The following is a 26,725-nucleotide window of genomic DNA, read 5'->3' on the forward strand; positions in this document are numbered from 1 at the left end:
TGTTGTGGGGGCTTTTTGTGCATAGTTTTTTTCCCCCTTTCTTTTTTCCCCCTTAGATTTTCACAATGCCTTTACAATTAAGAAAACTCATTCAATTTGCCTTTAAATCACCCTGCAGCAGCTCCTCAAAACCTCCCATCGCTCTGCCAGCCCTTTCTGTTGGTGGGCGGATGAGGAAAGGAGTCACTGGGTGAAGAGAGGCAAACAAGGAAACAATTCCAGCAGGATTCCTGCGTGGTTGGCAGAACAGGAGCTGCCATTGTCCGGCAGTGCCCTGCTGATCCACAGGGTTTGACCACTGAATACTGAGGGCTTGTGGCTCCGGGGCTTTTTCCTTTTCAAACAGAAGCAGAGGTGGGGGACAGGCCCAAGGTTTTGTGGATTATTCAGCAACAAGTTTGCGTTGGTTCCCTCGTTCCTAGGGTGGGAACAGCTGTCTCTGGAGCCTGGGAGATCCCAAGGGATCGGAGCTGCCCAGCTGGGGTTCCAGGGTGGGGTGTCCCTGGTGGGGTCCCCAAGCCTTCCACGCTGCTTTCCTTGACTGGCTGTGTTGCAGAATCCCCCGAGGTCCTGTCCAGCAGCCCCTGGAGGATCGGATCTTCACTCCGACCGTCTCGGCTGTGTACAGCACTGTGAGTATCCGCGGGGCCGGGGCAGCGCGGGGATCGGGGCTGGGCAAAACCCCAGAGCAGCCAGAAACGAGCGTTGGAGAAAATGCAACTTCCTTTTGTCCCTGAAAAAATGGTGCTCAAAATGACCCTTTTGGTGGCATGTGAGTAGGAAAAGAAGAGAGGACCCTCTGGCTCTCCACAACTCCCTGACTGGAAAGTGCAGCCAGGGGGAAGTCAGGCTCTGCGCCCAGGGAGCAAGGACTGGACAAGGGGACACAGCCTCAAGTTGTGCCATGTGAACCTCTCACGCTGGATGTTGGGAAAATCTCTTTGCTGAAAGCGTGCTCAGGCATTGGCACAGGCTGCCCAGTGCAGTGGTGGAGTCACATTCCTGGAAGTGTTCAAAAGATGTGTGGATGTGGCACCTCGGGACAGGGGTTGGGTGGGCACTGGGATATTGGTGGAATGTTGGGCTTGATCTTGGAGGTCTTTTCCAACATTAATCATTCCATGATTTTATGAAGAATCTTTTTAGTTGCATAGGAGCAAGAAAGGGAGAAGTCTTTGAAATACTGGTGGGTCCATTGCTATTTATAAGTGTCTCTGGTTTTATTTAGCATATTGGAGAGTGGGTTTTCCCACTCTCCCAGTGGGAGAGTGTCACTGGAATGACAGTGTTTTGGCCAGTGTTTTCACTTGGGTGGCTCCATCTCTTTCCCCTGCATCACACAGACTGATTTTTTTGTGTACTAGTGGCTTCACATTTCTAGTACCTTCTTCTGAGAAAAATGATCAAGAAAGATTTGTTTTCACATTAAACATTTCATTACACAGAGGAGGAAATATTTTGATAGTAAATACAATATTTGAGATAAATGCCTTTGGCTCACTGTCCTAGATGATTGCTAATGTATAATATTGATTATTGTAGAAATTTAGCTTAGATACAGCAATGTTTGTTTGTGAACATGATAGTATTTTCCTTTTATTAATTTTTTCCAATGGCAATAGCTGGAAGCCCAGGGTTATTTATAAACTTTGCTAAATCAGCACAGCCCTGGGAAAGTCATATTTTGCTTTTCTGGTTGGGATAGTGCAAATATTTTTAATGCCAAAAAACCCTGCTTTTAAGCTGCTCTTTTAATTATTTGGAAAACAGGAAGAAAAGCTGTAGATGGGATAAATTCACTACGTTTTATACAGGAACATAGGCTGATTATAGAAGAACATTAGCTGCTGTGCAAGGTTTTCTCCTTCTCTGTTTGCAGGAGTGACTGGGGATGGGGTTTTTGGCTCTGGCTCCCTGGGGGCCCCTGGGGCTGGAGCATCTCTTGCCCAGAGCAGCTGTGGCTGCCCCTGGATCCCTGGCAGTGCCCAAGGCCAGGCTGGGCATTGGGGTTTGGAGCAGCCTGGGACAGTGGAAGGTGCCCCTGCAGGGGTGGAATGGGATGAGGAGGATTCAAATCCCTCCCAACCCAAACCATTCCATGATGGTTCCATGATAATGATGATATTTATCCCTTTTTTGGGTGGTAGAGGAGTTCTGGGATGCCTCCTCTACGGGGGCTGTCACGGATGCTAAGCTGAGCTCTGGGCAGGATCAAGGGTAAAAGTGCTGCCAAGTGCCCGTTGGCCCCCGAAATGCAGCAGCTCAGGTGCTGTGGTGGCAGGAGGACACAGGTGTGGCCATGGGTGCTCTGGTGGTCAGGGAGCTGGGGATTCCCACCCAGGTGAGTTGGAATGGGTGGGGTACAGCTAACAAGGGTTGAAGACTCTGAAGCATTGAAACCAGGGAAACAACAAACCTGAGCTGCAGGCTTTGGGTACCTCTGTTCTCAGCACCTGATAGAGAAATGTTTGTGTGCAGAAAAGTAAAACCAAAGGAACAAATTCTGAAGAAATCCTTCCCTGGGAGGGTAGGGAGGCCCTGGCACAGGCTGCCCAGAGCAGCTGTGGCTGCCCTGGATCCCTGGCAGTGTCCAAGGCCAGGCTGGACAGGGCTTGGAGCAGCCTGGGACAGTGGAAAGTGTCCCTGGCCCTGGAACAAAATGAGCTTTTAAGGTCCCTTCCTGCCCAAACCATTCTGTGAACATAAATGTACAAACAGTTATAATAAATAATTCAGTTTGTATTATCTTTTATATACCCCACACAACACTTAAAAAACACTTTAAAAATATCTGAAGTCCTTTAAAGAAGGTTATTTTTTTCAATTCTTTCCTCCCAAGATATAATGCAGATGCCTGTGGGGGAAAATATGACTGTAAAAATTTAAATTAATGTAAAATAGAAAAGTAACTGTGAAGAATGACCTAAAATAGCTTTTCAGTGTGGAAAAATACCACTCCTATGTTACAGGAATAGAAGACAGGGCTGGAAATATCTCAGTTTCAGGATATGAGAATGCAGAAGTTTGAGAGAAAATTTCATGTTTTGGGGAAAGGAGAGAAATTTCTCGCCTGGGTTCCTTTCAGGCTTCCATTAGAAGCCCCAGGCAGATTTCAGATTCAGAGGGAGTCCAGGGGAAAATGAATTGGGATGGAAAAAACACATGATGGGAGTGCCTTGACAAATTCATTCATGAAAGGTCTCAGCGGTTTGTTACACAAGGAACAGCACCATGTGTTTGAGGCCTGGGTTTGCATTAAACAGGCATTTTGAAGAGCAATGTGAGATCACAGAATCTTGAAGGTTCAAAAAGGCTTCCAAGATCTTCAAGTCCAACCTTCAAGTGCATCCTCAGTACCCAGGGGCTGCTTTTTCCCATCAGTGTTTTATTTGCTTGCACATCTTCTGTGGGATTCCACGTGGATTATGGATCATCATTTCTAGAGATGTGTTTTTCCAGAGCATGACTGGTGTGGGAAGAGTTCTGGGGTCCATAACCACCACGTGGTGACTGAGCTACCCCCGTGTTGGCCCTGTACATCATGCATGGGGTGGGAGGAGAAATCACTTGAGATATGGATAACCCACAGATGAACCCCCAATTTTTAGTTAGAGAAAGAGAAAAAATAATTCAATTATCCTTTCTGTGCCTTTCAGAACCTTGGTTGCACATTCCAGAGCTCTTTTTTTTTCCCCCACAACTACAAAAATGGGAATGGAAAATCATGTGGCTTTCACTATGAGTCCCAATAATAAAATTAAATCTGAGGAACAAATTTTCCTGTAGGACAGAGGTAGAAGGTGAGGAAGAGGCAAAGTGGGATGAAGTTTGTCTGAGAACTTGGAGATGCTCAAAATGCACAGTAAGGATTTAGTAGAACCTTTTTTACTAGTATTAAAACCAAACCCACTTAAATTTATCATAAGTCATCTGTATTTATTTCTTTATTGTGACATGTTATACTGAATGAGTTGTTGGCTTGAGTTTTTTAATAAATAAATCCAGCAGGAAAATTTTGAAAGTAAGCCACAGCTGGAAATAAATAAACTAACCTTGCAATAATTTTCCCTCATCAAAAATGGAGAATGCTCTATTGCAGTGCTGCTTTTGGACATAAAAGTTTGGGTTGTTGTAAACTGCTTCTTGCCCAGTGTTTCCAGATCCTCTACACTGCAAGAAGTGAGGGTGATTACTTGTATAGCATCTGAAAAATCCCAAACCTGTAGAGCTGAGAAGGGACATAAGCATGAAATTCTGTTTCTGTTGTAAATTATTTCAAAGAAATATATTCAAGAGAGTTTTTTGGGTTGGAGTTATTTTGAAAGATGTAGACCTCTAACAGGAAGGGAACCGCGCAAAAAGTGAGTGTGAATCCCACCAACCACCCCTGTCCTGTGCCCAGGGGAATGGGCCTGAATCTATGGAAAATGAGATTAATGAGCAGAATTGGATAAGAAGAATAACAGTGTTCATGGACATCCTGGTTTTGCACAAATAACTGTTTTTGGCAGGTTATGGTGGAGGTTTGTAACTGATTTAATACCATGTTGTGATTGGAAGTGCTGAAGCTTGGACCAAAACTGCTCAGGGAAAAACTCTCATGAGCTGAGGAGCAACACTTGAGGCACTGAGCAACCTGCTCCAGTGGAAGGTGCCCCTGCCCATGGAATGGGATGAGTTAAAGGTCCCTTCCAACCCAAACCATTCTGTGCTTCTGTGAATGACTTCTGGATGAGAACTGATTAGGAGTGAGTGTTAACAAGGTGTGTTTGTGTGGGGGAAAGTCGCCTGGTCAGGTGCAGCCTGGAGCAGGGTCCCTGTGGCAGGGCTGGATCCGGCACTCGTTGAAGGCACTCGTGAGTTGCTGTCCTCATGTGCCTTTTGGAGCAGGTGCCACATCCTGTCAGGGTGCTCAGCTCACACCAGTGGGGGGCAAAGAAGGCGAAGGGGAAGTGAAGTGCTGAAGAGCCCCCTTGTCCCAGATTTTCAAGGACTAAGGGTTGACTCTGTCATTCGCTCTTGGGGTGTTTGCTTTGGTTGTTTTCTGTCCTGGGGTGCCCACTGGTCCCCCCGAGAGTTTCACATCCAGCAGAGGTTCTGTGATTCACCTTCGTGTCCTTTGAAGGGATCTTCCTGCAGTGAAGAGAATCCTGTAGAAAAGGGATTAGGGAGGATTAGCTTCTCCAGCCACCCTGTACTCAAAGGATCTGGGTCAGGAGGCCGACAGTCCCTGCTGCACAGGCTGTGGAATGTGCAGGAGGGAAGCTCAGTTCCTCATCCTGTTCCAGCCTAGAATCATGGAATGGTTTGGGTTGGAAGGGTCCTTAAAGCCCATCCAGTGCCACCCCTGCCATGAGCAGGGACTCCTCCCACAATCCCAGGCCTTGGACACTTCCAGGGATGGGGTGGCCACAGCTTCTGAAGTACATGAAACCAGGGATTTAGGTGTGGTAAAGAGTAATCCCAAACTTGCAGAAAATGCTAAACCCAAAACATGTAAAAGATCTCAGAACGAAAAGCAAGAATTCTAGACTGAGTTTTTATTTTGTATTTCATTACTTGCTTCCTTTAAAATACAGGATTAAAGCTTCTGGAAAACTAAAATTAGCTCTTGCTACTCAGGGAAAATAGAAAGCAGTGCCCTAGCAAATTAATATGTAATTTTGTACATCCATTTTTAGGAGAACGACTTAACCTATAGATTTAAGGAGGTTATTTGCTTCCATAGTCATCTCAGACCATTTAAGAAGCAGCAAACCACACCCAGGGCTCTATGGGGGCAGATACCCCAGGAGTGATGAGCTTAGACAGAATCTCTACCTTTTACTTTTGTTAAAAATTACTGAAGAAAAAGCACAAATTCAGCAAATTTGTCTTCCTTTACTATCTGTTTACATTAAAATCAATATTATATAATTCAGTTTATTTATAAATAATTTGTTGTAGGAAGAGGAAGGTGTGGAAACACCAACATTGCTGTAGCTGCTGAGAAAGGCTCTCTGTGCTTTTCCTTCAGCTGGAACAAACACCAGTCCTTGCTTTGGGTACACTGAACTAGACTTGCTAAACTTGGAGGTCCTGGAAAATCAGTGGTAGGCTGCTATGGGATACTCTCCAAGTGTGCTGTTGCCAAACTGTCAAGTTAGTACAATTTTATAATTGTTCTGCTGCCTTCGTTAGGCTTTCAAGCCAATTTTAGTAGGTCCAGACCTGTGTCTGTCATGTGCCTGCTGCACTGCACGAGGATATCTCATGGACTCACTCAGGCAGCTGCAGTTTTTCTCTCAGTTCAGCTTCCAGATTTCAGATCCATTCACGAGAGTATTTCTTGATGTCTTTCAGGAACTTCCAGCTTAGGTTATTTTCCCCAAGGCAGTGCTGGGGTCACGATCCCTGGAAGTGTTCAGGAGTGGGGATGTGGCACCTGGGACCTGGCAGTGCATGGTTAATGGTTGAACTAGATGATGCTGGAGGGCTTTCCAACCTTTGTGATTCTGGGATTCTAGTCCACGATTCTATTTGCATGTTGCAATTTCTGAGGAGGAGGAGGACTGCTGGATGCTCACAGTGACCTGGGGTATTGGTAGTGCCCCTTGTCCCCATTGTCAAAGCCCTTTGTGGACTTGGCTGCTGTTGGATCTGAGGATTTTGGATGGCTCCAACCTTAGCTGGAGCAGTGTTTGCACTGCTGAGAATTTGGAGGTGAAAACTGGCAGTGTTAAAGTCCCACATCTGTCACAAAATTACCTCTGTTTTCCCCCAAGAAGTGCCATTCAAGGGGAATTGTGAGGAGCATGGGCACAGCCCGTTGCAGGGGCTGTTGACAGGAGTGAGTTCCTTGGTTTTTGGGGTTGCCTTTGCTTCCTCCCCCTCCTGACTGCATTATTTGATACCCATCACAATCCGTAGTCACTTCTAAGCACCGAGTGCTGCATGACTGACATGACAACTCTCTCAGGGTTGACACAAGAGTCATGGGACAGACTTTCATTTTCTCGGGGATGGGCTGTGGAAAGTTTTATGGAGCTCTCTGTGAGGCTGGCTCTGATTCAGCCGAGGCTGCGTGCGCACACCTGCCAAGAGAGATCAGCCCAAAAAAGAGATGATTCATCCCTGGCAAAGGGAAGGATCCAGTTGGGGACACGGGATGAGGTTCTGTGACTGACCCACCCTTTCCTCTGATGAGCACTCAGGGGCTGTAAATCTTCCCACAGTGAAGGCTCCTGGCCCATTCCCAAGCCCTGGAGCCATTGCACGTTGTGATTTCCTGGGATTTCGGGGCTGGCGCAGCTGCTGTGGTTTAGGAACTGTAATGACAGGCGTGGACACTCTGGGTGCAATAAAGTGACTTGGAAAAAGCACTTAAGTGGTGAACTCCGTGACTTCTGCTCTCTTGGAGCTTGGAGCTAATACTCCATTAAAGGAGCCAGGAATTTCCTTCTGTCTTCTTTTTACCCCACTGGGGACATTTATGGACACATTGGCCTGTGCAGTGCCAGTGACCTGTGTGGGCTTCAGGTGCCTTTACCTCAGACTGGGGCATGTTAGATGGGATACTGGGATAAATCCTCCCCTGTGAGGTGGGCAGGGTGGCACAGGCTGCCCAGAGCAGCTTTGGCTGCCCCTGGATCCCTGGCAGTGTCCAGGGCCAGGTTGGACGGGGCTTGGAACAGCCTGGGATAGTGGAAGGTGTCCCTGCTTATGGCAAGGGTGGAACTGGGTGGATTTAAGGTCCCTTCCAACCCAAATCGTTCCATTATTAAGTGGTGCTTTTCAGCAAACAAATAAATGAGAAAAGGTCAGTCAGAAGCAAATGCTGGATTTCAGTAGCCCGCATTTTAACCCAATCTGCCAAAATTCAGTTGCGTTGAACAGCTGGAGGTGTCACCCAATAGTTGTGTGACTTTTTTTTTTCCTTTGATTCCCTTTTTTTTCAACTATAGCCACTCTCTAAAATATATTTAAACCAGTTCCATCGTGGAGATAGTAAAGTGGAGCAAATATTTGTGTGCCATGAAAATATTTTTCAAATATTTTGCTTAATGTGTTTTGTTGAGCTTTTTTAATCAAAGTTGAGAAAGGAGATAAACATATGCAAGATTTGCTTTGCTGTTTCATTCTTTGGTTGTGGCAAGCCCTGCGGATACCATGCCTTCTCTGCAGTCCTTTATTTTTCCTTTTTTGAGGGGAATATGCAAATTTCCCCCATAGTTTATTGCTGGTAATGTGTATCCCCTTGCAAAATCCCAATATTTTTTGATATAGCTTCTCATGGAGGGATCAGAAGATCCCAGGCCTGAAGGCAAAGGGATCCCACACATTTCCACCAGTGACTGCAGGTGGTGCTCTGATTTTTTGATCCTTCCACATTGTGAATCACATAAATAGTTAGATAACTTGTGCGGTGTTTCACTTAGAGAAATATGCATTATTTTGTCTCTCTAGATATGTACAATGGAGTCTCTGCAGACTGCTTACTAATGTAATGTTTTACTAACAGTTTATCTCCACACAGGTAACACAAGTAGCAAGACAACCGGGTCCTCCTGCCCCATCCCCTTACACTGCACATGAAATAAATAAGGGACACCCAAATCTTGCTGCAACGCCACCGGGACATGCATCGTCCCCTGGGCTCTCACAGGTAAGACCTGGCGTTGGAGCAGAGCATTCCCAGCCTCCCCCTTTTCCTCCTATCCCATTCTCAGCTTCTCTGCTCAGCAAGGAACTGAGTTGTGTTGTCTGTGTCCAGTGTAGAAATAAAGTGAATAAAGGGTGTGGCTTGAACCTTGCAGTGACCTATCAGCAGCACTTAGCTTAGCACACCAATACCATAAATTGGTATTTATAAATTAAGTACGAGTTTATTAGGCATTAGTTCCTCCTAGAGTCTGTAATAGAAACTAAAACCAACTTGAAAAATTAGAGAAAATAATCATGGATGAGGAGGAATGTGTTTTGCTGTTGGATCGGGCAGTTTGGGGCACAGCCTGACTTCCAGGTTTAACACCCTAAAAGTGCCCTGTGTCCTGTCTCAGGGATTTTCTGAGGGGAGATCAAGATGGTGCAGTTTTGTACAAGATGGTGCAGTTCTGTAAGTCTAAGAAATGTGTCAGGAAAACGAGTTGCACAAATGATTTCTCATAAAAGAGATGAGACAAAGGGCTGGTTACAGAAAAGTCCAGAACCGGAGATAAATGGGAGTTATAATAAGGATGAAGAAATAGAGTTTAGTGAGATATGTGGAATAAATTGGTCTCTTTGTAGCCTCTATTAGATAAATATTCTGCAGGGCTGACTTGAGTGGAGAAGCTTATCTGAAAAAGGAGGGGGCAAAAGAGGCAGGTAATAGGGCAGGAAAAAAAGGGAGATAAAAGGTACTGGGATGGGGAAAATGGGATGTGTGAGGAATGAGGTGTGAACTAGAGGAAAGCCTGATGTTCCCTCTGCTCCTGATAGATTTACACTTGTGTGGATCAAACAGGAAGGCCAGGGCAGGTCAGCTATTAAGGAGAGTGGTTTTGTTCTGAGGAAGGGGAGCAGGGTGGGAGGCTGAAGGTGGGTTGGGAACGGGGAAGTGATGGGGAGAGCCTCAGGTGGATCCCAGCCCCCCCACCAGCCTCTGAAACATTAATCTGCAGCTGACCTTCAGGAGATGCTTGGAAACAGGTCATGGAAGGAACACTTCACCTGAATGATGCACATTCTGGATAGAGCATGATGGGGAAAGTGAAACTCGTGGTTGTGTTTGGCAATGTGCAGATGCTCATCCTCCATGGGTGGGACATTAGAGGCTGCAGTGGCTGTGGCAGGCATCGGTGGTGTTGGAGCTGTTCCTGCACTCGGGCTGCAGGGTTCTTGGGCTGAGGCTCACGGAACAGGGAGGGCACAGCAGGGTTGCAGAGCAAACCCTCAGATGCTGCCTGGCTTTTGTCTTGGATCAAGACATTCCTTCCTGGTAAACCTCATCAACACATGGAAGCTACTCATGTGGCAAAGGAGAGGGGAAGAAGAGAACATTCTGAGCAGCCTCTTTAAATCTATTGTAATCAAGGGATTTCTTTTCTTCCCTTAGTATTTTCCATTGAGTCAGTGCATCCACAGGGAGTGGGCTCTGTGCCAAATCTCCAGCCAGCTGGATAATGCTGCTTTCCTGTCCTGCTGGCTCTTGGAGGCGAGGGTCAGCCTGTGTCCCTGCCATGCTGCTGGAGCGACCTCACAGCCCTGGTGACAGCTGAGGGCCCTGGGGGCTCCCAGGGTGGCCGTGCTGCTCCCCCTGTTAGGAGCCAGCCCTCGTGTGCTGAGGGACAGGGAGGAGCAGCAAGGCTTTGGGGCCAGAGGGGCCTGGGCACTGCAGGGTTTTCCCCAGGTGTTCCCTGCCAAGGTGGGACTCAGCAGTGAAATAGCACAAGTGCAGCTCCTGCTCATTCCCAGCCGGTGTCGGGGCTCCCCTCAGGAACCCTCCCCTTTGGGTGAAGCTTGGGTGCTGATGCCAGGTTGGACAGGGCTTGGAGCAGCCTGGTCTGGTGGAAGCTGTCCCTGCCCATGGCTGGGCAAGTTGGAGCAAGGTAATCCAACCCAAATCATTCCAGGGTTCTGTGAAGAGCCAAAATGCAGGTGCCTGCACTTGGGACACCAGTAAGGGGGATTAAAGCCTTACAGAATAACATGTCCCCAGGGACAGTTTTCTGTACCCCTGAACTATTAGAGAGCTGGGTAAATGTACATTCTGAATATTTTTCTGTGTATCTCACTTGGACCCCTGTCAGGAGTTGAGTGGCTGTGTTATGGTAAGAAATTCCCAAGCTAAATGGAGATTTGGATGAAAGTTTAACCTGTTCATTGCATCTGTGATTTGTCTCCCCTGGGCTTCAAGAAACAGTGCTTGTGTTAAGAAGGAGGTGAGTGGAAGTTTTCTCTTTCCACACCTCTTGTAGTTTGTGAATTTCCATCATGTTTTCATTCATTTGCTTTCTTTTAGAAAATGGTGAGAGAGTAATTTTTGAGTAATTTTGTCTGATTCTTGGGCACCTTAAATCTTAAATTCTACCGTTTCCCTTTAGAGAAGAAGGGACCCAAGCTGACATGGGACTCAGATGAATGTGGTGTTATTAATTACTTTAACAGCAATAAACCACAAATAACTGTATTTTACCCACCCACACTGCATTGATGACTGAACACTGAACAAACGTTGTCTTTGCCTTTGTCCAGTCATGCCTAACGTAGTGAGGGGGTGTTTGTGCATAAAAGATAAGGACAAGACCACTTAGTTTGAATTACAGTCTGATTAAGAGTCATTGATTTCTTCATCAGACTCCTGAGTTAATAAATCCTCATCAAAGTGAGTCTTTCCAAGGTAGGGACTGCTCTTGAGGCAGTAGTGAGTGAAAATACTGGTGGGTGTTTTAGGCTTTGGATGTCATTTGGTACTAAATGGAGTTTGGGCAGAGAGAGAATGTATGTCACTGCTGGTGGGGAAGATTGCTCTGAGTGCTCCGCAGAGTCTCTCTTTGCTGTTACCCAGGTGGGATCTCAGCATCTCCTCAGGCTCTAGAGTTTCTTGAAGAGGGGATCTCGCAGAACCAGGGAATGTCCTGAGCTGGAAGGGACCCACAAGGATCAGAGTCCAACCCCTGGCCCTGCACACACACCCCAACAATCCCAGCCTGTCCAAAGGCTCCTGGAGCTCTGGCAGCCTCGGGGCTGGGACCATTTCCTGGGCAGTGCCAGCACCCTCTGGGGAAGAACCTTTCCTGGTCTCCAACCCAAACCCCCCTGGCCCAGCTCCAGCCCTTCCCTGGGTGCTGTCCCTGCTCACAGGAGAGATCAGAGCTGCCCCTCGGGAGGAGCTGCAGCCCCAGTGAGGGCTCCGCTCTGCTCCAGGCTGAACACACCAAGTGCTCTCAGCTGCTCCTCGTGTGGCCCCTCCAGACCCCTCACCCTTGGCAGAAGCCATGCTCCAAAGGAGAAGGAGGGTTAACAAATGCTTTGGTTTTACCAGTGACCCCTCACTGTCCTGGCTGCTCCAGAGCTGCCTGTCCCAGCACATCTGGGGGCTGGGTGATGCAGTAATATCTTGAATTCTAGTAAGGGAATTGCTGTCCTTTCCTGGAGCTCCAGGAGCTGGAGCAGTTCATTGTAAGTTTGTGTGTTTGTAAGCATTGTACTGAGTGGTCTGAAAGGGAGAGTTGGGGAACCAGGAATCAGGGAATGTATGGGGTATTTAACCTGAGAAGTCAGGTGCAAGTGAACGTTGTACCTTTGTTTGATTTCCTTTAGCTTTATCTAAACAGACAGAAGCAGTTGGTTCTGTGGTGCTGTGGTTGGGTGGTCCTTTCTCTTCCTCCTCCACCATTTCTATCTGGCATAGCCAAAACAAGAGCACAACTCCCTGCTCCACCTCCTCTGAGGCTTTCCCGACTTTGGTGCCCTTCAGGATTAGTTTGTGCAGCACAGTGAGGAGGCCTTGGCAGTGATGTGCAGCAGTCCCACACCCCCGTCTTTGCAGCAACAGGCAGCATCTCTGCTTCCCAAATTCCAGGGCCTTGAAGTCATAGTGCTGCTCTCGGGAATGTGCTGAGCTCTGGCACAGGGGAATGCACAGCACATGCTGCTGCAGTGATGTTATGGCCAGATGTGGCCCCAAATATATAAAATTTCATATTCCTGTTGGGTTTTACGTGTTTTTCCCTCATTCCGACAAGGGAAGGGGGGGCATGGCCCCTCTTCCTCCTCTCCTGGCTTGAGGCTGCAGAAGGGGCTGGTTTGACAGAATTCCCTTTCTCAGTGTGTGGAGTAAAGGAGAAGCCATTGGAAAAAGGGCAGAGCAGCTCCTCCTTGGATGTGGCTCCCAGAGCAGGTTATGCAGAGCTCAGGTAGGGCCTGGATTGACAGTGAGGCACCATCCCCTGATGGATGGAGAATCCAGAGCAGGCTGAGAGCATCCCCAGGGCCCCTAACAGGAGCAGCTGAAACGCTGTAAATCTGCCCCATTGCAGTGCCTTACACTGAGGGATGGGGCAGCCGTGGTAGGATGGGATAATGGGAAAGCAGAGCACTTCTAGAGCAGCTGGGCTGGGAGCAGCAGGAAAGAGCTTTCCTCTGTCCATGGAGTGAACAGAGGAGGAGAGGACTCCTCCAGAGGCAGTGTGCAGAGCTTGGGGCACCAGGAGAAGGCAGTTTCATCTCCCTTGTGACCTGGGGGTGGTTTGGAGGATCCCAAGAATCAAGTGCAGTGGGTTCTGGCATGTGAGGATGAATGGTTTGGAAAAGACTCTTGGCTTTCTCTGCCTCAGCTTTAGAACTGCAGGCCCCAGTGGGATGCTGAGGGATTCTCTTAGTCCAGGCCCACAGTTTGGAAGCATCAAGCGACCATGCTTAGAAGAAATTGCCAGGAATTTCCTCTGTAATCAGGGATAGCTTCAGCTCTCATTAAGAACATGCTGTGCACTGAGCAGATTGGTGCTGCCTACCCACGGCTGCCTCTTGGGATGGGCTGGAATTCTGGAGCTCTAGGGAGCAGAGGATCCCACAGCACTCGTGGGGACCTTCCTCTGGAGCTGCTGTAGTTGTGGACATCCCTCACCTGCTCCTGAAAAGATCGAGATACACCTAAGTGAACAAAAGTTCAGGAAGGCTGAATTCTCTGGATCTTGGTGCACAGAGACCTTGACTTTTAGGTGGCTGATTTAAATCCAGAACAGATTGCACCAGCTGAAACTTGTTACCATCTGGTTCTGTGCCTGAAGTGAAGAGAGTTTTGTGGTCTCATTCTGCTCCTCAAAAATGTCACCATCGTTGAATTAGTATTTGTAATAGCAGGGAGACATTCCTTAGTACCTTCAGGTCTGGGAATGTGTGCCAGGAAGCAAGTCTGCCTGCCATCTGTGGCATGTTTATTAGGCAATCCCCAAGCCCCTCTTTTATGATCTTGGATCCTTTCTTCAGGAGCTGGAATAATCCTGTTAGAACCATGATGCTTATTCACTGCTTCCATCTTCTGCAGCCCAATTTGAGATGCTTTTAATAAAGGGATTTTTATTAAGGGATTGGAACAGAAGGAGGGATGTAATTTAATTGTAACCTCACCCATTGGTATACCCTGGGGTCAATCAGGTGCCCTGGGACATGGGGAGTGTTAATCCTTGTTCTCTCCTCGTGTTGGAGGCAGCTGCCTTTGGAGTCTGGTTGCTACACATTAAACTCATCTTCCCCCTGGTGAGCAGGGACAGGACCTCAGGGAAGGGCTGGAGCTGGGCCAGGGGGGTTTGGGCTGGAGATCAGGAAAGGTTCTTCCCCAGAGGTGCTGGGCACTGCCCAGGGAATGGTCCCAGCCCCGAGGCTGCCAGAGCTCCAGGAGCCTTTGGACAGGCTGGGATTGTTGGGGTGTGTGTGCAGGGCCAGAGGTTGGACTCTGATCCTGTGGGTCCCTTCCAGATTGATGATTCCCATTATTTTGGTCCACATGTGCTTTGCTAGAAGGAAATAGTCAATATAAAATCAGATAATAAACTTCCACTGCTCCTGGGACACAAGGGGCTCCCAATTTTATCATCTCATTCAGATGAACTCCCTGTCCATCATTTTCTGTGCTCAGGAGCAGTGCTGTGAATCCCTTGATCTGAGTTGATCTCTAAGCTTTGCGGGGAGCTCTTCCCCCAGAGAACTTCTCTGTGTAGGAACCTCCCTGTTTTGTGTAAGGAGCCAATTCCCTGCTGGTTAAACCTGCCCACAGTGCCATAACTTTTATAGTTGTCAGTCAGGTAGTTTATTTGTGATGTAGACACAGAATGAAAGATTAAACTCTCCTTGTGTAAAGTTGGTGTTGGACCAGCTGAGGGAAAATGTTGCCTGGTTGTGCTGCTCTTCCAAGTAGCAGATCCCAGTTTCTTGGATCTGCTGTCCATTCCAGATAATAAGGGAAATTTAAACAACTCAACTCCTGATTGTGTTTTGTGAACAATAAACCTACCTAAATAACCAGATTAATATGTAGCAATGGATTTTTTCTTAACCAGTCAAGAGTTTGACCACTTTTTCTTTTCACTTCTTTCCTTGTGCTTCCTTCTGTATATCCGGGTCAGACTTCATCCCAGCACATTTCCAATGCATTTTGCAAATTCCAGGCTTGCAGGAATATGTGACTGCAGGTAGAGATTTGAAACTGCAAGTTATTTAATAGCTGATAAATCCAGGAGTGTAATCTTCTTTTGGCCTTTGTGTTCAAGCTGGAAGTGCAGCTGAACCCTCTGGTTTGTAATAGGATTAGGAGGTTTTTGATTGGGTTAATAATGCTGGGAATATTTCCTCTGAGAGTGTATTTCATTACTTTTGGTTCATTACTGTGCTTTTTAACTCATTAAGTTAAGTCTGGGCAAATCTGGCTGGAAACATCAAACATGTCTTGTATCTCGGTGCTTTTGGGCTTCAGGAGGCTTTTGTGTGAGGATGCTGGGCTTCATGGGTGTCTTCTAATTTGGGAGAGCATCCGGGTGTGAGAGCTGCAGGAAGGGAGAGTTGGGGCATAATGTAGCTTGAAATGCTGATTAACATTATTATTTATTTTAATTATTTAACCTTAGAAGCAGTTAGCTTCATAGGAGGGAGGTATGAATTCATTTCAATGTAGGAGAGATGTATGAATTAGTTTTAGTATTTGTGCACTCAAGGACAGAAAGAGCTTTTAATTAATTTTTTTCTAGCGAGGAAAGGAAAGAAAGGAAGACCCATTACAATTTTATCATAGGAAAAGAATGCAGCAGAAATACTGAGTCTAGCTGGGACTAGGTCTGGCTTTAGACCCACCCCTCATCTGCCTCATCGAATCCTATCATAGAATCCCAGGATGGTTTGAGTTGGAAAGGATTTTGATCTCATCCAGTCCCACCCCTGCCAGGGGCAGGGACACCTTCCACTGTCCCAGGCTGCTCCCAGCCCTGTCCAGCCTGGCCTTGGACACCTCCAGGGATCCAGGGACAGCCACAGCTTCCCTGGGCACCTGTGCCAGGGCCTGCCCACCCTCCCAGGGAAGGATTCCATTCCAGTACCCCATCTATCCCTGCCCTGTGGCAGTGGGAAGCATTCCCTTGTCCTGGCACTGTAAAGAATTCCTGCTGTGAGAGGTGTGTTTAATCCTTCTCCAGGCGGTCTGCTTTGCTCAGTGGGGAGAGAAGTGTTTTTCTACTGCTGCTTGAGCTTTTCCTCTTCTCTGGTGTAGCCGTGACCTGGCTCTGAGTGTTCCCTGGCCCTTCCACCCTGGGCAGGCACGGGGGCTTGGAAGGGAAAGCTCTCTGTGGGTGTCTTGGCCACTCGGCACATCCTGGCTGCTGCACAAGCGGAAGCGGCTTTGTTTGGCCTGTCAGATTATTGGGAATCAAAAGCACTTCTAAACTTGCCAGTAACTTGGTTTTGGGTGAAATAAAACAGCATTTTTAATAGAAAATCAAACTTCTCTGTAGCTGTTTAAAAATTCTTCAGATCCCTTTCCTCCACGTGCATTTTCTGTTCTCACAGTCACGTGCCCTGGGCTTTATTTTGGTGCTTTTCAGACTTAGCCACTTGTTGAACCACATTTTTATGAATAATATAAGAAGACAAAACAATACGAGGCAATTTGCCATTTTCTTGCATTTAATAACTTCAATTCTGGAATTCCTTCTGTAATAGTACCTTCTGTTCCATGCAATTTAATGGATGTTTTCTTGCATGCTCCAGAAAATAGGCAGTTTTTAAACAAACACCATGTGTTCTGTAAAGCACCAGAATCAGCAGAAAAGTCAGGGCTTCACACAGCCTGCATTTTGTGAGCACAGAGGGCATAAAATATCCCTGCAGCCAGAGAAACCAGGGAGATGGAGCCCTGGAGTTCCTGGAGTCCACTGTTAGCTGTGGGGTCAGACTGGGAAACAGAGGAATAACCTCTGGAGGCATTTAACCTGCAGCAGGGACAGCCACATTCCAGAGGTGAGGCTTTGAATTCATAAAGAACCTGGTTCTCCTGCCAGCTGAACTCTCACTGTGCTGCTTTCCATTGAACCAACGGAGATGTTGGAATCATAATTCCACTCCCTGCAGCCTGGAAGGGCTGTGCCTGTGTTCTCCACAGATCCCTCCTTATGGTGTCATTAGAAACCCATCATTTATTAACTTGTTTTAACTTTGTGCACATTCAGACACTTTATATGAAGGGTATTTCTGGGCTTCTGTAGAATTCAGAAAAACTTTGATATTTTATCTGATTGCTGCCCTTACACAGGTGAAGGTTGGAAGAAACCTGGGATTATCAGGTCCAGGTGCCTGCTCTAAGCTGGGTCAGCTGGAGAAATAACTGAGGGCCACCTGCCCTTGGGTTCTGAGTGTCTCCAAGGATGGCAGCATCCTCTGAGATACCAGATAACACATTTTTGGAGGTTTTTGTTGGCTTTTGGAAGAAAATAGGAGGAAAGCTGCAAAGCCACTGATGCTGTTTTGATGTGGAATAGGATCTTGTCTGCTTAGGGTTGTGTTCCTGGGAGCAAGTACTTGTCCTCAAAGTCTATTTTGTTAAAATGGGAGGCAGTTTTATAGAACAAGTGAAAGGCCCTCTGTGAACTCAAGGGTGTTTCTGTAGTCAGTCCCAGCTCTGCTTTCAGCAGTGGTGATGGTGGAATTTCTGCCCTCAGCACACACATACACTCCATATTTTTGAGTACCTTTATTACAGAAAATGCCAATTTGCTTAATTACATAATGGTCATTAGCAGACCACCCACCTCAGGCTGCGAGCCAGGTGCTGCAGCCAGGGCAGAGCCTGGCAGTTCAGCCTCAGGAAGGAGCCATGTAAAGCCATAGCAGTGTTTCCAGATGTTGTAGAATGTTTTCCTGGGACATTATCTGTGGCCTCAAACTTTGTTTAGCAGCAGATTCCATGCTGATAGATCTAAAAATGGCTTTGGGAGGGAGCAGCCACCAGCAGGACCCCTGTCCACCCCCATGGCTCAAAATCACTGGTTTGGTCTTGCACTGCAGGTCCTCTGCTGTGTCCAGAGTTCAGCATGGGCTCACGGGCTGGAGCTGTGCCTGGGAAGGGGGAAGAGGATTCTGTCCTCCCTCAGGCTGGGTGTTCTCTTTGCCCTTGCACTGTGGTGAGGGACGCGTACAGCCAGTGGAGCTGAGGAGAAAATCACTGAACCCAGAATGGTTTGGGCTGGAGGGACCTTAAACCTCATCCAGTCCCACACCTCCCACTGTCCCAGGCTGCTCCAAGCCCTGCCCAGCCTGGCCTTGGACACTGCCAAGGTTCCAGGGGCAGCCACAGCTTCTCTGGACACCTTGTGCCAGGGCCTTACACCCTCCCAGGGAACAATTCCTAATTCCCAAATCCCATCCATCCCTGCCCTCTGGCAGTGGGAGCCATTCCCTGTGTCCTGTCCCTCCAGCCCTTGTCCCCAGTCCCTCTCCAGCTCTCCTGGAGCACCTTCAGGCCCTGCAAGGGGCTCTGAGATCTCCCTGGAGCCTTCTCCTCTCCAGGTGAACACCCACAGCTCTCGCAGCCTGGCTCCAGCCCTGGAGTGTCTCCATGGGCTCCTCAAGACTCACTCCAGCAGGTCAAGAATGTGCATTTTGTGTCACTGGGGTCCCTGGCACAGACAGTCCCTGTCCAGGGAACAGCAGACCATGTTCCTTCACCATCCTCCCTTGGAGACAATCTCATTATCCACATTGAAGTAGGAAAAGTGCCTGTAGCTCCGTGGATGTTACTTGGGGCTGTTTCCCTGTGCCTTGCTCCTTTGCCCACTCAGATGTGTGAGGTGAAAACATGTAAAGCCATAAAAAAGATGGTTACAAATTTGGCTGTGCAGGAAATGACACAGATGATGTATCCCAAGAGAAACTTCTGCAGAGGAAAAAGGGGAAAGAGAGGAGTAATTCCTTCTGGGTCAGGATATTTGTATCCTTTTAAAGGCTGAGCTTAGTCACAGAATCCCAGACTGATTTTGTTTGGAAGGGACCTTAAAGCTCATCTTGTTCCACCCCCTGCCATGGGCATGGACACATTCCACTAAAATGTTCATATTTACCAACAAGAGGAATTCCCAGACAGCTGGACTTATGGAAAAATAGGGAACACATCAGTATACTTGTCAGGAGAATGGGGATGACAGCTACTTCTTCTCTGCATCTTCTACTTGTCTGCAAGTTGTTAAAGTCCTCAAATCAAGCAAAACACCTGAAGCCAAGTCTTGGCATTTTGAGGAAATAGCTTTAGAAAAAGCCTACATATTTAAATAAACTCACTGAACAGTCACAGTTCCTGTTTATTATGTGCCTCCACCCAAATCCAAACCTCAAAACTTCCCAGTAAATCCAATATACAGAGATTTGGGCCATGTCCCACCCTGGTGCCATCCCAACCCCTCCATCAGGAGCAGAGTGTTTGCACTGGAATTTTGTTAATTATGTTTTTTATATGGAGCTCTTCATTTGCACAATTTGCTTGGTGTCAGAGAAGAGCTCTAGTCCTTTTGTCACTGATTTTAATGGGACTTTGAATATTCCAGGTATTATATATCAATATATTCAGGAAAACAGTGTTTCTCAGGTGCTGATGCACCCTGCAGGGGAGCAGCCCTGGCTGAGAGAGGCAGCAGAGTAGAACTGCTGCATATTTTTGTTTTGCAGCATTGCCCTGGTGAGGATGAGCTGATTTCAGTGATTCTAGATAATTTGCAAATAAGCTGCTTAAAAAATGTGGCATCCCTGGTGTGGTGGGTACCTCAGACTTGCATATTTGAACACGTGGCTGTGAATGGGGACTTGTATTCAAGCAGAGGAATCTGAGACTGTGTATGATGATCATTGAAATATCATTGTAATAATGAAAGGCAAACTGGGAGCATTTAGAGGGGAATTGTCCTTGTTTAGCAGTTTAATCATTTGTTGTGCTATTTTTAAAGCTGGACTAGTTCACAGGAATAGTGGGAGAATATGCTTTATGCATTATTTGAGAGGATGCTGTATAAAAAAGGCTGAAATGAATTAATATAATAATTCAGGTTTCTCCACCATCATCTGTAATACTTGCAGGTGAGCTGGATCTGTATGTTACAGATACTCTTTTTCCTGCCAGCAGCTTCCAAACCTGTTCTGCTGAGTGCAGAGCACACCAGGGGGGAAAAAAAAATGAGGTGGACTTGAATTATGTGGTTGCCAAAATAATGGTGACAGTCAGGTGTGTCCAGAAGAGGTGCAGGAGTGACCCTGTTTGTGGTCAGATGCTAGAGGTACCTGAGGTTGATCCTGGGTATGTCCAGTTCTTGGTGATATAGCTACAAAGTGGTTCATTTTGTGCCTTAATATTGATTTTAGGTCAAAAGCTGCTCTACCCCGTGTTCAGTGATCTCTGCTGCAGCCCCTGGGAGTGTGGCAGGGGAGACAGGGAGAGCAGGAACGTCCTTGTGGCTCCCCTGGGTGCTGCTGGTGTCGCCAAGGCAGCCCCTGGATGGGAGAGGAGCCATTCCCTGGCCATGTGTGTGGGAGGAGGAGATTCGGGGCTCTTCTGGGATGCTCTGGCTGAGGCTTTCTCTCTGCCTTCAATAACACAGCTTTGCACATCAGATAACAAGTAAAATCTCGCTGTAACCATCTCTTCAGATGCTCTGTGCATTTTCCCAGGAACGGGAGCACCTGCCTGTGGGGAGGCCAGGAAAGCCTCTTCCCCTGGCACTGAGTTCGTCCTGATGCACCTTTCTCAAAATCCAGGGCATGCAGAAACCAAAGCTTGGGGGAAATCAAGGTGCTGGGTTTGAGTGAGGAGGGGCAGCCTGAGGAGCTGCTGCTCCAGCCTGCGCTGCCTGCAGGGAGTTCATTAGGGAGAAATGAAGAGACAGGGTTTAAATTATAATCCTCTTACTTTCCCAGAGCTGAATGCCCAGAGATTTCCCTCATTGGAGGGTTGCAGTTGTTTGGGTTGCAGTGATTGAGTTGTCACAGTGATTGGATTTGGGGCTGTGGGAGGGCAGAGCCAGCCCAGCTCCACAAAGAAATGATGATTCACAATTAAAAGCCACATCCTTGCTGTCACCATCACTCCACACTTGTGGCTGAAGTGATGGTTTCTGCTGCTGTGGGGGATTTCTTCACCTGTATCTCAGGCCAAATTCCTGCTGTCCAGTGACCCAGGGAAGGCCTCTGCAAAAGCAGCCTCAGGGGCTGGTGCATCAACACAGCTGCTCCCCTGCTCCCTTTGTGGTTTTCCTCAACGAAAATAGTTCAGCAGGTGGAAGGAAAACCAAGTCTGGTTGTTAAAATCAGAGATAAGAGGAGATTCCTCCTTCTGTGCAATGACTTCCCCCTCCTGTACTTCGCTTCAGAGGCAACTGCCTTTGGTCTTAGGGGCATATGTGAGTTAGAATTTATAAATCTAAATGAAGAACACTGACTGGGCCTCTGAGAATCACTCAACCAGGTCAGGGAATGGCTTGGGAACAGACCAGTGCAGGTTTTATGCAGGAGAAATTGGGGTGGGCTGGGGGTGTTGTGCTGTTTGGGGAAAGAGATCTCTTAACAGCTTTATCCTCTTTCTAGACAGTGCATGTTTTTGGCACTTTATGTCTTGATATTAAATAATTACAAGATGCTTTTGAAAATGTGTGTGGTGGCACTTGGGTGAGCTTTTAGCTGCGTGCTCCCCATCAGTAGTGCAGTGATACACGAGATAGAACGAGATGTAAAACCACCTGGGCAAGGGATCTGCAGCACCACGTTGGTCTGTGGCCATGCAGAAAAAGCCTTTGGGGCTGCCTGTGGCCCTGGCAAACCCTGGGTTCTTCTGGTGTGTTCTGATTACTCTGTCCCGTTCCTCCCAAGAAATTTAAGCTTGGTGCTGGTGTCCAGAGGGAGCTGGAGCCGTGGTTATGGGGATGGGAAGTGACTAGGCATGTGAAGGTTTGGAACTGGGAGGTGACTGGGGATACAGAGGTTTGGGACTGGGAAATGACTGGGAATGCAGAGGTTTGGGACTGGGAATGAAGAGGTTTGGGACTGGGAATGCAGAGGTTTGGGACTGGGAAGTGACTGGGAATGCAGAGGTTTGGGACTGGGAATGCAGAGGTTTGGGACTGGGAATGCAGAGGTTTGGGACTGGGAAGTGACTGGGAATGCAGAGGTTTGGGACTGGGAAGTGACTGGGAATGCAGAGGTTTGGGACTGGGAATGCAGAGGTTTGGGACTGGGAAGTGACTGGGAATGCAGAGGTTTGGGACTGGGAATGCAGAGGTTTGGGACTGGGAATGCAGAGGTTTGGGACTGGGAAGTGACTGGGAATGCAGAGGTTTGGGACTGGGAATGCAGAGGTTTGGGACTGGGAAGTGACTGGGAATGCAGAGGTTTGGGACTGGGAATGCAGAGGTTTGGGACTGGGAAGTGACTGGGAATGCAGAGGTTTGGGACTGGGAATGCAGAGGTTTGGGACTGGGAATGCAGAGGTTTGGGACTGGGAAGTGACTGGGAATGCAGAGGTTTGGGACTGGGAAGTGACTGGGAATGCAGAGGTTTGGGACTGGGAATGCAGAGGTTTGGGACTGGGAATGCAGAGGTTTGGGACTGGGAAGTGACTGGGAATGCAGAGGTTTGGGACTGGGAATGCAGAGGTTTGGGACTGGGAAGTGACTGGGAATGCAGAGGTTTGGGACTGGGAAGTGACTGGGAATTCAGAGGTTTGGGACTGGGAATGCAGAGGTTTGGGACTGGGAATGCAGAGGTTTGGGACTGGGAAGTGACTGGGAATGCAGAGGTTTGGGACTGGGAATGCAGAGGTTCGGGACTGGGAAGTGACTGGGAATTCAGAGGTTTGGGACTGGGAATGCAGAGGTTTGGGACTGGGAATGCAGAGGTTTGGGACTGGGAAGTGACTGGGAATGCAGAGGTTTGGGACTGGGAATTCAGAGGTTTCCTCCCAAGGTCAGGGCGCTGGCAGCAGCCGCGCAGCTCCTGAGTCACGGTCATGTGCTGGAGCTGCGGGTCCAGTTCTCCTCCTCATGTGTAACTTCAGTAAATATAGACCCAGCAGCCTTCCCTGAGGATTCGGGAATCTGCCACAGGGATTAACCCCTTCCCAGCCAAGCCAGCCACAGCTCAGCAAGTGACACTTTTCTGCTCAGGGCTGGAAGGGTTTTGTTCCCAGAAGATTTTTCCAGAGGCAGAACTGGGTGACTCAGCTCTTTCGAGCCTGATGTGTGTACTTTGCCTGTTTATTCCCAGGACAGGCAGTCCCAAGGGAGTCATGTTACGCTGCAGGCTCAGTGTTTATTAACCAGCTCGGGCCTGAGCTAAGAATAACTTTTTTCAGTCGTTTTGTTGATAGTGATTATTTTTCCTTGCTTAGCACAGGCAGCAGCTCAAGGTGGAAACAGTCCAGAGAAAGGATTTTCCCAGCAAGTTATGGGAATACATAAACACTCAGCTATTATCACCTTCCTCCCCTGAACAGCCACAGCTGAAACATAAAATCAGGAAGGTGAGAGCTGTAAGGGAAGCAAATTGCTCTGTCTCAAACTGGAGCAGCTCAGCAGCACTCTGTCCTCTCCCAGTAGTTATTTGAACTTTAGGGATTCAATCCAGCCTTTAGATGCTTCAGACCAACATTTGTCTGCAGAACAGTACTTGTTTCCCTGCCGTCCCCTCTGTGGGGGTTTATTTAGGGGATTTTTGGAGCATTTCCTCGCTGATCTCTTCATTCCCTTATTCCAGCCCCAGTGCATGGAGCCCTGTGTGGCTGCACGTGACCACATCACTTTCTGTACCCATTTAGCTGCTTGGCACAGAAAAAAGTCCTTTGGCAGATGAATAGATGCAATGCTTTAATCAGCTGATGTGTATGAAAAGCAGCAGAGTGCTGTGATTTATTCTGTTGGATCTTTGATAGTTTATTTAGGTTCCCACAGCTGATGTGAAGTCAATACCTGCAGAAATTTATAAACCATTTTTCCCTCTCTTTTCTTCCCCCTATTATGGTTTTAACACAAATACTAGTTAAGGCAACGTCCCTCTGGTTGGAAACAGAGGTATTTGTTGTTGTGCAATAGTTGTAAAACATACTTATTTAGCTGATGTTTGTGGTCTCCAGTGGCATTTTTATTGCACTTGTTCCTTACTTGTGACCTCGCACCCATGGGGGTCATCTGTCCAGAATTGCCTTGGTTGATGACACCTTAATAGCAGAAACCCTTCTGTGGCCTCTAGTTAAGCCTTTCTAGGTTTTTTCTTTATGTTTAACTTCATGCTGTGCTCATTCTGGTAGGGTTCAAATACTAAACCAAGTTTAACCCTGGATTGTGTTACTGGTGTGTCACCAGTGAAGTGCCTTTGGCACTTTGTTTCCAAGTACCTGTTTTATAGTTTTACTGCCAAAACTCAGAGGATTTTCAGGCTTAATGACAGCTGTTCTCCCTTTCTCTCACATCTCCTTATGCTTGGGTGATTAAAAGAAAACAAGGGCTGCTTTGGAGGTGGGTACAGACTTTGGGTACTGACTTACCTTTGGGAGTCATGTCAGAGCTCTGCTCTGTCACATGCAGTTTAAGCCTAAAGAATATGTTTTCATGAGCCTAAAGATGGGGCAAATAGTAGATACTTTCTTCTCTTGTTGCTGAGGTGCTGTGGGAGCAGCAGTTTGGGACGAGGTCTTATCTCCTGTGGAGCTGGAGGCACAAGGAGTCAGTGATCAACTGGTGCATTTATTGATATTACTTATTAATAATATTTCCCAACACAGTTACCTGTGTGCACACTGCTGGCTGGTGGACATATACAAGGGAGAATGGCTTTAAACTAAAAGAGAGTAGGTCTAGGTTGGATATTAGGAGGAAATCCTTCCCTGAGAGGGTGGGCAGGCCCTGGCACAGGGTGCCCAGAGCAGCTGTGGCTGTCCCTGGATCCCTGGAGGTGTCCAAGGCCAGGCTGGACAGGGCTTGGAGCAGCCTGGGACAGTGGAAGGTGTCCCTTCCAAGGCAGGGGGTGGAATGGGATGAGGATGATTAAAATCCCTTCCAACCCAAACCCTTCCATGATTCCATGATAGGAACAGCAGCATCTGGACCTGTGGAAGAAGCCTTAATCTTACATTGGACAAAGATCCCAGATGCAGAAAGTCAGCAGGAGGATACTACAAAGGCAGGACAACTTTTCCAGGTTGTGGGTGAAAAGAGTTTCCCCACTTCTCCTTAGCTTTGGGTTATTCATTCTGGAATGACACTGACACCACCAGCTTCAGCAGAATCACTCAATTAAAAGGGGAAAAGAATTGATGCTGCATCTGACATCTCCAAAAAAAATAGAAGAAAGAATTAGAAAATTCTTTCCATTTAGTTGTTTACCTTAATTAGGTTTTGGCAGTGGTGAAAAGAGAGAGAAGGGCTGGCTCTGGAGTGAATTGGATCAGGGAGCTCCTGGAGAGGAGGGACAGGGCAAGCCTGCCCTGCCCACCCCTCAGAGGATGCTGCTGCCATCAGGAGCTGAGCAAAGCATTTCATTGCTTTTGAACCAGAGGCTGTGCTGCTGTATTGTTATAAACTCCTCCAGAACAACATTGTCCAGCTAAATACCCTGCCCAGTGTGTTTGGTGTCCTGGATCATAGTAAGGATCTAGTGGTGTATTTGGAGACGCACATTTTATCATCATTTTGACCCAAAAAGCTGTGAAAATGGGGCAGAAGCTAACAGAAGGTCCTGCCTAGTTACATTGTGTGGCAGGAGCAGTGTCCTCACGTGTCTGTGGAGTTGTGTCTAAGTTTTGCTTTTTAAAAAGCAGTTCCAGTGTGGTCCCAGAGTAGGATGGGATGGGGCTATTTTTGGACTGTGCTCATTCCCCTCATCCCCTCTACTGTGTTTTGAGAAGGGGTGTTTGTTGTATTTGTTGTATTTTTCTCTTTTCCTTTCTTTTTTTCCTTCTCCTTGAGACCAGGGAATTCCTGATTGGATTGTTTCCAAACTGTATTTTTATTTACTGCATGTGGCTTAATTCAGCAGGTGATTAGGCCAGAGATGGAAAAGCAGAAAAAAGAGACAACACAAACTTGTACCCCTGTGCTGGCACTTCTGGGGCATTTCCAGTCCTGGGGAGCTCTGGGTGCCTCAGGATAGGAAGGACCTGGAGGGGCTGGAGCATCTCCAGAGATAGGAATGGAGGAGCTTTTCCAACATTACCAATTCCACAATCCTATGGTTCTTGAGAGCAAAAGCTGTTTCAGCCTGGTGGCTGGTTTTAGTGCCATTATAATAATAAACAATTTTTAAAAATAATAATGTAAATTATAATGTTGTTATTCAAAAAGAATAAGGAAAAAGGCACTCTGAAAAGTTATTTCTAAATGTCTCGTTAAAATGCGTCATCGGCAGAACTCCAGTTTATTGTTACTTTGGGCAAATGACATTTGGGGAGAGCATCTGGTGGGATAAATTGTTATAGCCCATGGAAATGGGTGGAAGTAGGAAAAATGTGCAGAGCCTGTAGCCACGGCCTGCCTTCCATCTGGGATGATTTTGGGCTGTTCCATTGCATTGGAAATTCTTTAATGCAGCAGCAGCTTCTGTTAAACACACTCAAGGTTGTTTCTTGCTCTTTGTCTGATTTTGGGGGATTTATTGGCATCATCTACAGTTCTAGCTTTCCTTGGAAGCTGCTTCAGGGGAGGCTTTTGGAAACAGCTGGCCAGGCCTTTGGACACGCAGGGTTGTGGTGACACTA

At 47.4% G+C, this 26,725-nt stretch overlaps 1 protein-coding gene across 28 annotated transcripts in view; it reads left to right on the forward strand.

Moving 5' to 3' along the window:
- EIF4G3 (eukaryotic translation initiation factor 4 gamma 3) overlaps positions 1-26,725 on the forward strand; it is a 143,256-nt gene that overhangs the window by 41,585 nt on the left and 74,946 nt on the right. For 16 of the 28 annotated variants that reach the window (XR_014949729.1, XM_085558434.1, XM_077788188.2 and 13 more), the window contains 2 exons: positions 557-632; positions 8,501-8,644. Coding sequence is in view for 23 of the 28 variants with exons in the window: in XM_085558434.1 (XP_085414560.1) it covers positions 557-632; positions 8,501-8,644 (220 nt within the window). In the remaining 5 variants the exon portion in view is untranslated. The remainder of the gene's footprint in view (positions 1-556; positions 633-8,500; positions 8,645-26,725) is intronic. The other 12 variants (XM_085558445.1, XM_085558453.1, XM_085558455.1 and 9 more) reach the window with 2 other exon arrangements.

The sequence above is a fragment of the Lonchura striata genome, chromosome 21 (genome assembly GCF_050655825.1).
Source record: "Lonchura striata isolate lonStrDom1 chromosome 21, ASM5065582v1, whole genome shotgun sequence".
Lineage (NCBI taxonomy): Eukaryota > Metazoa > Chordata > Aves > Passeriformes > Estrildidae > Lonchura > Lonchura striata.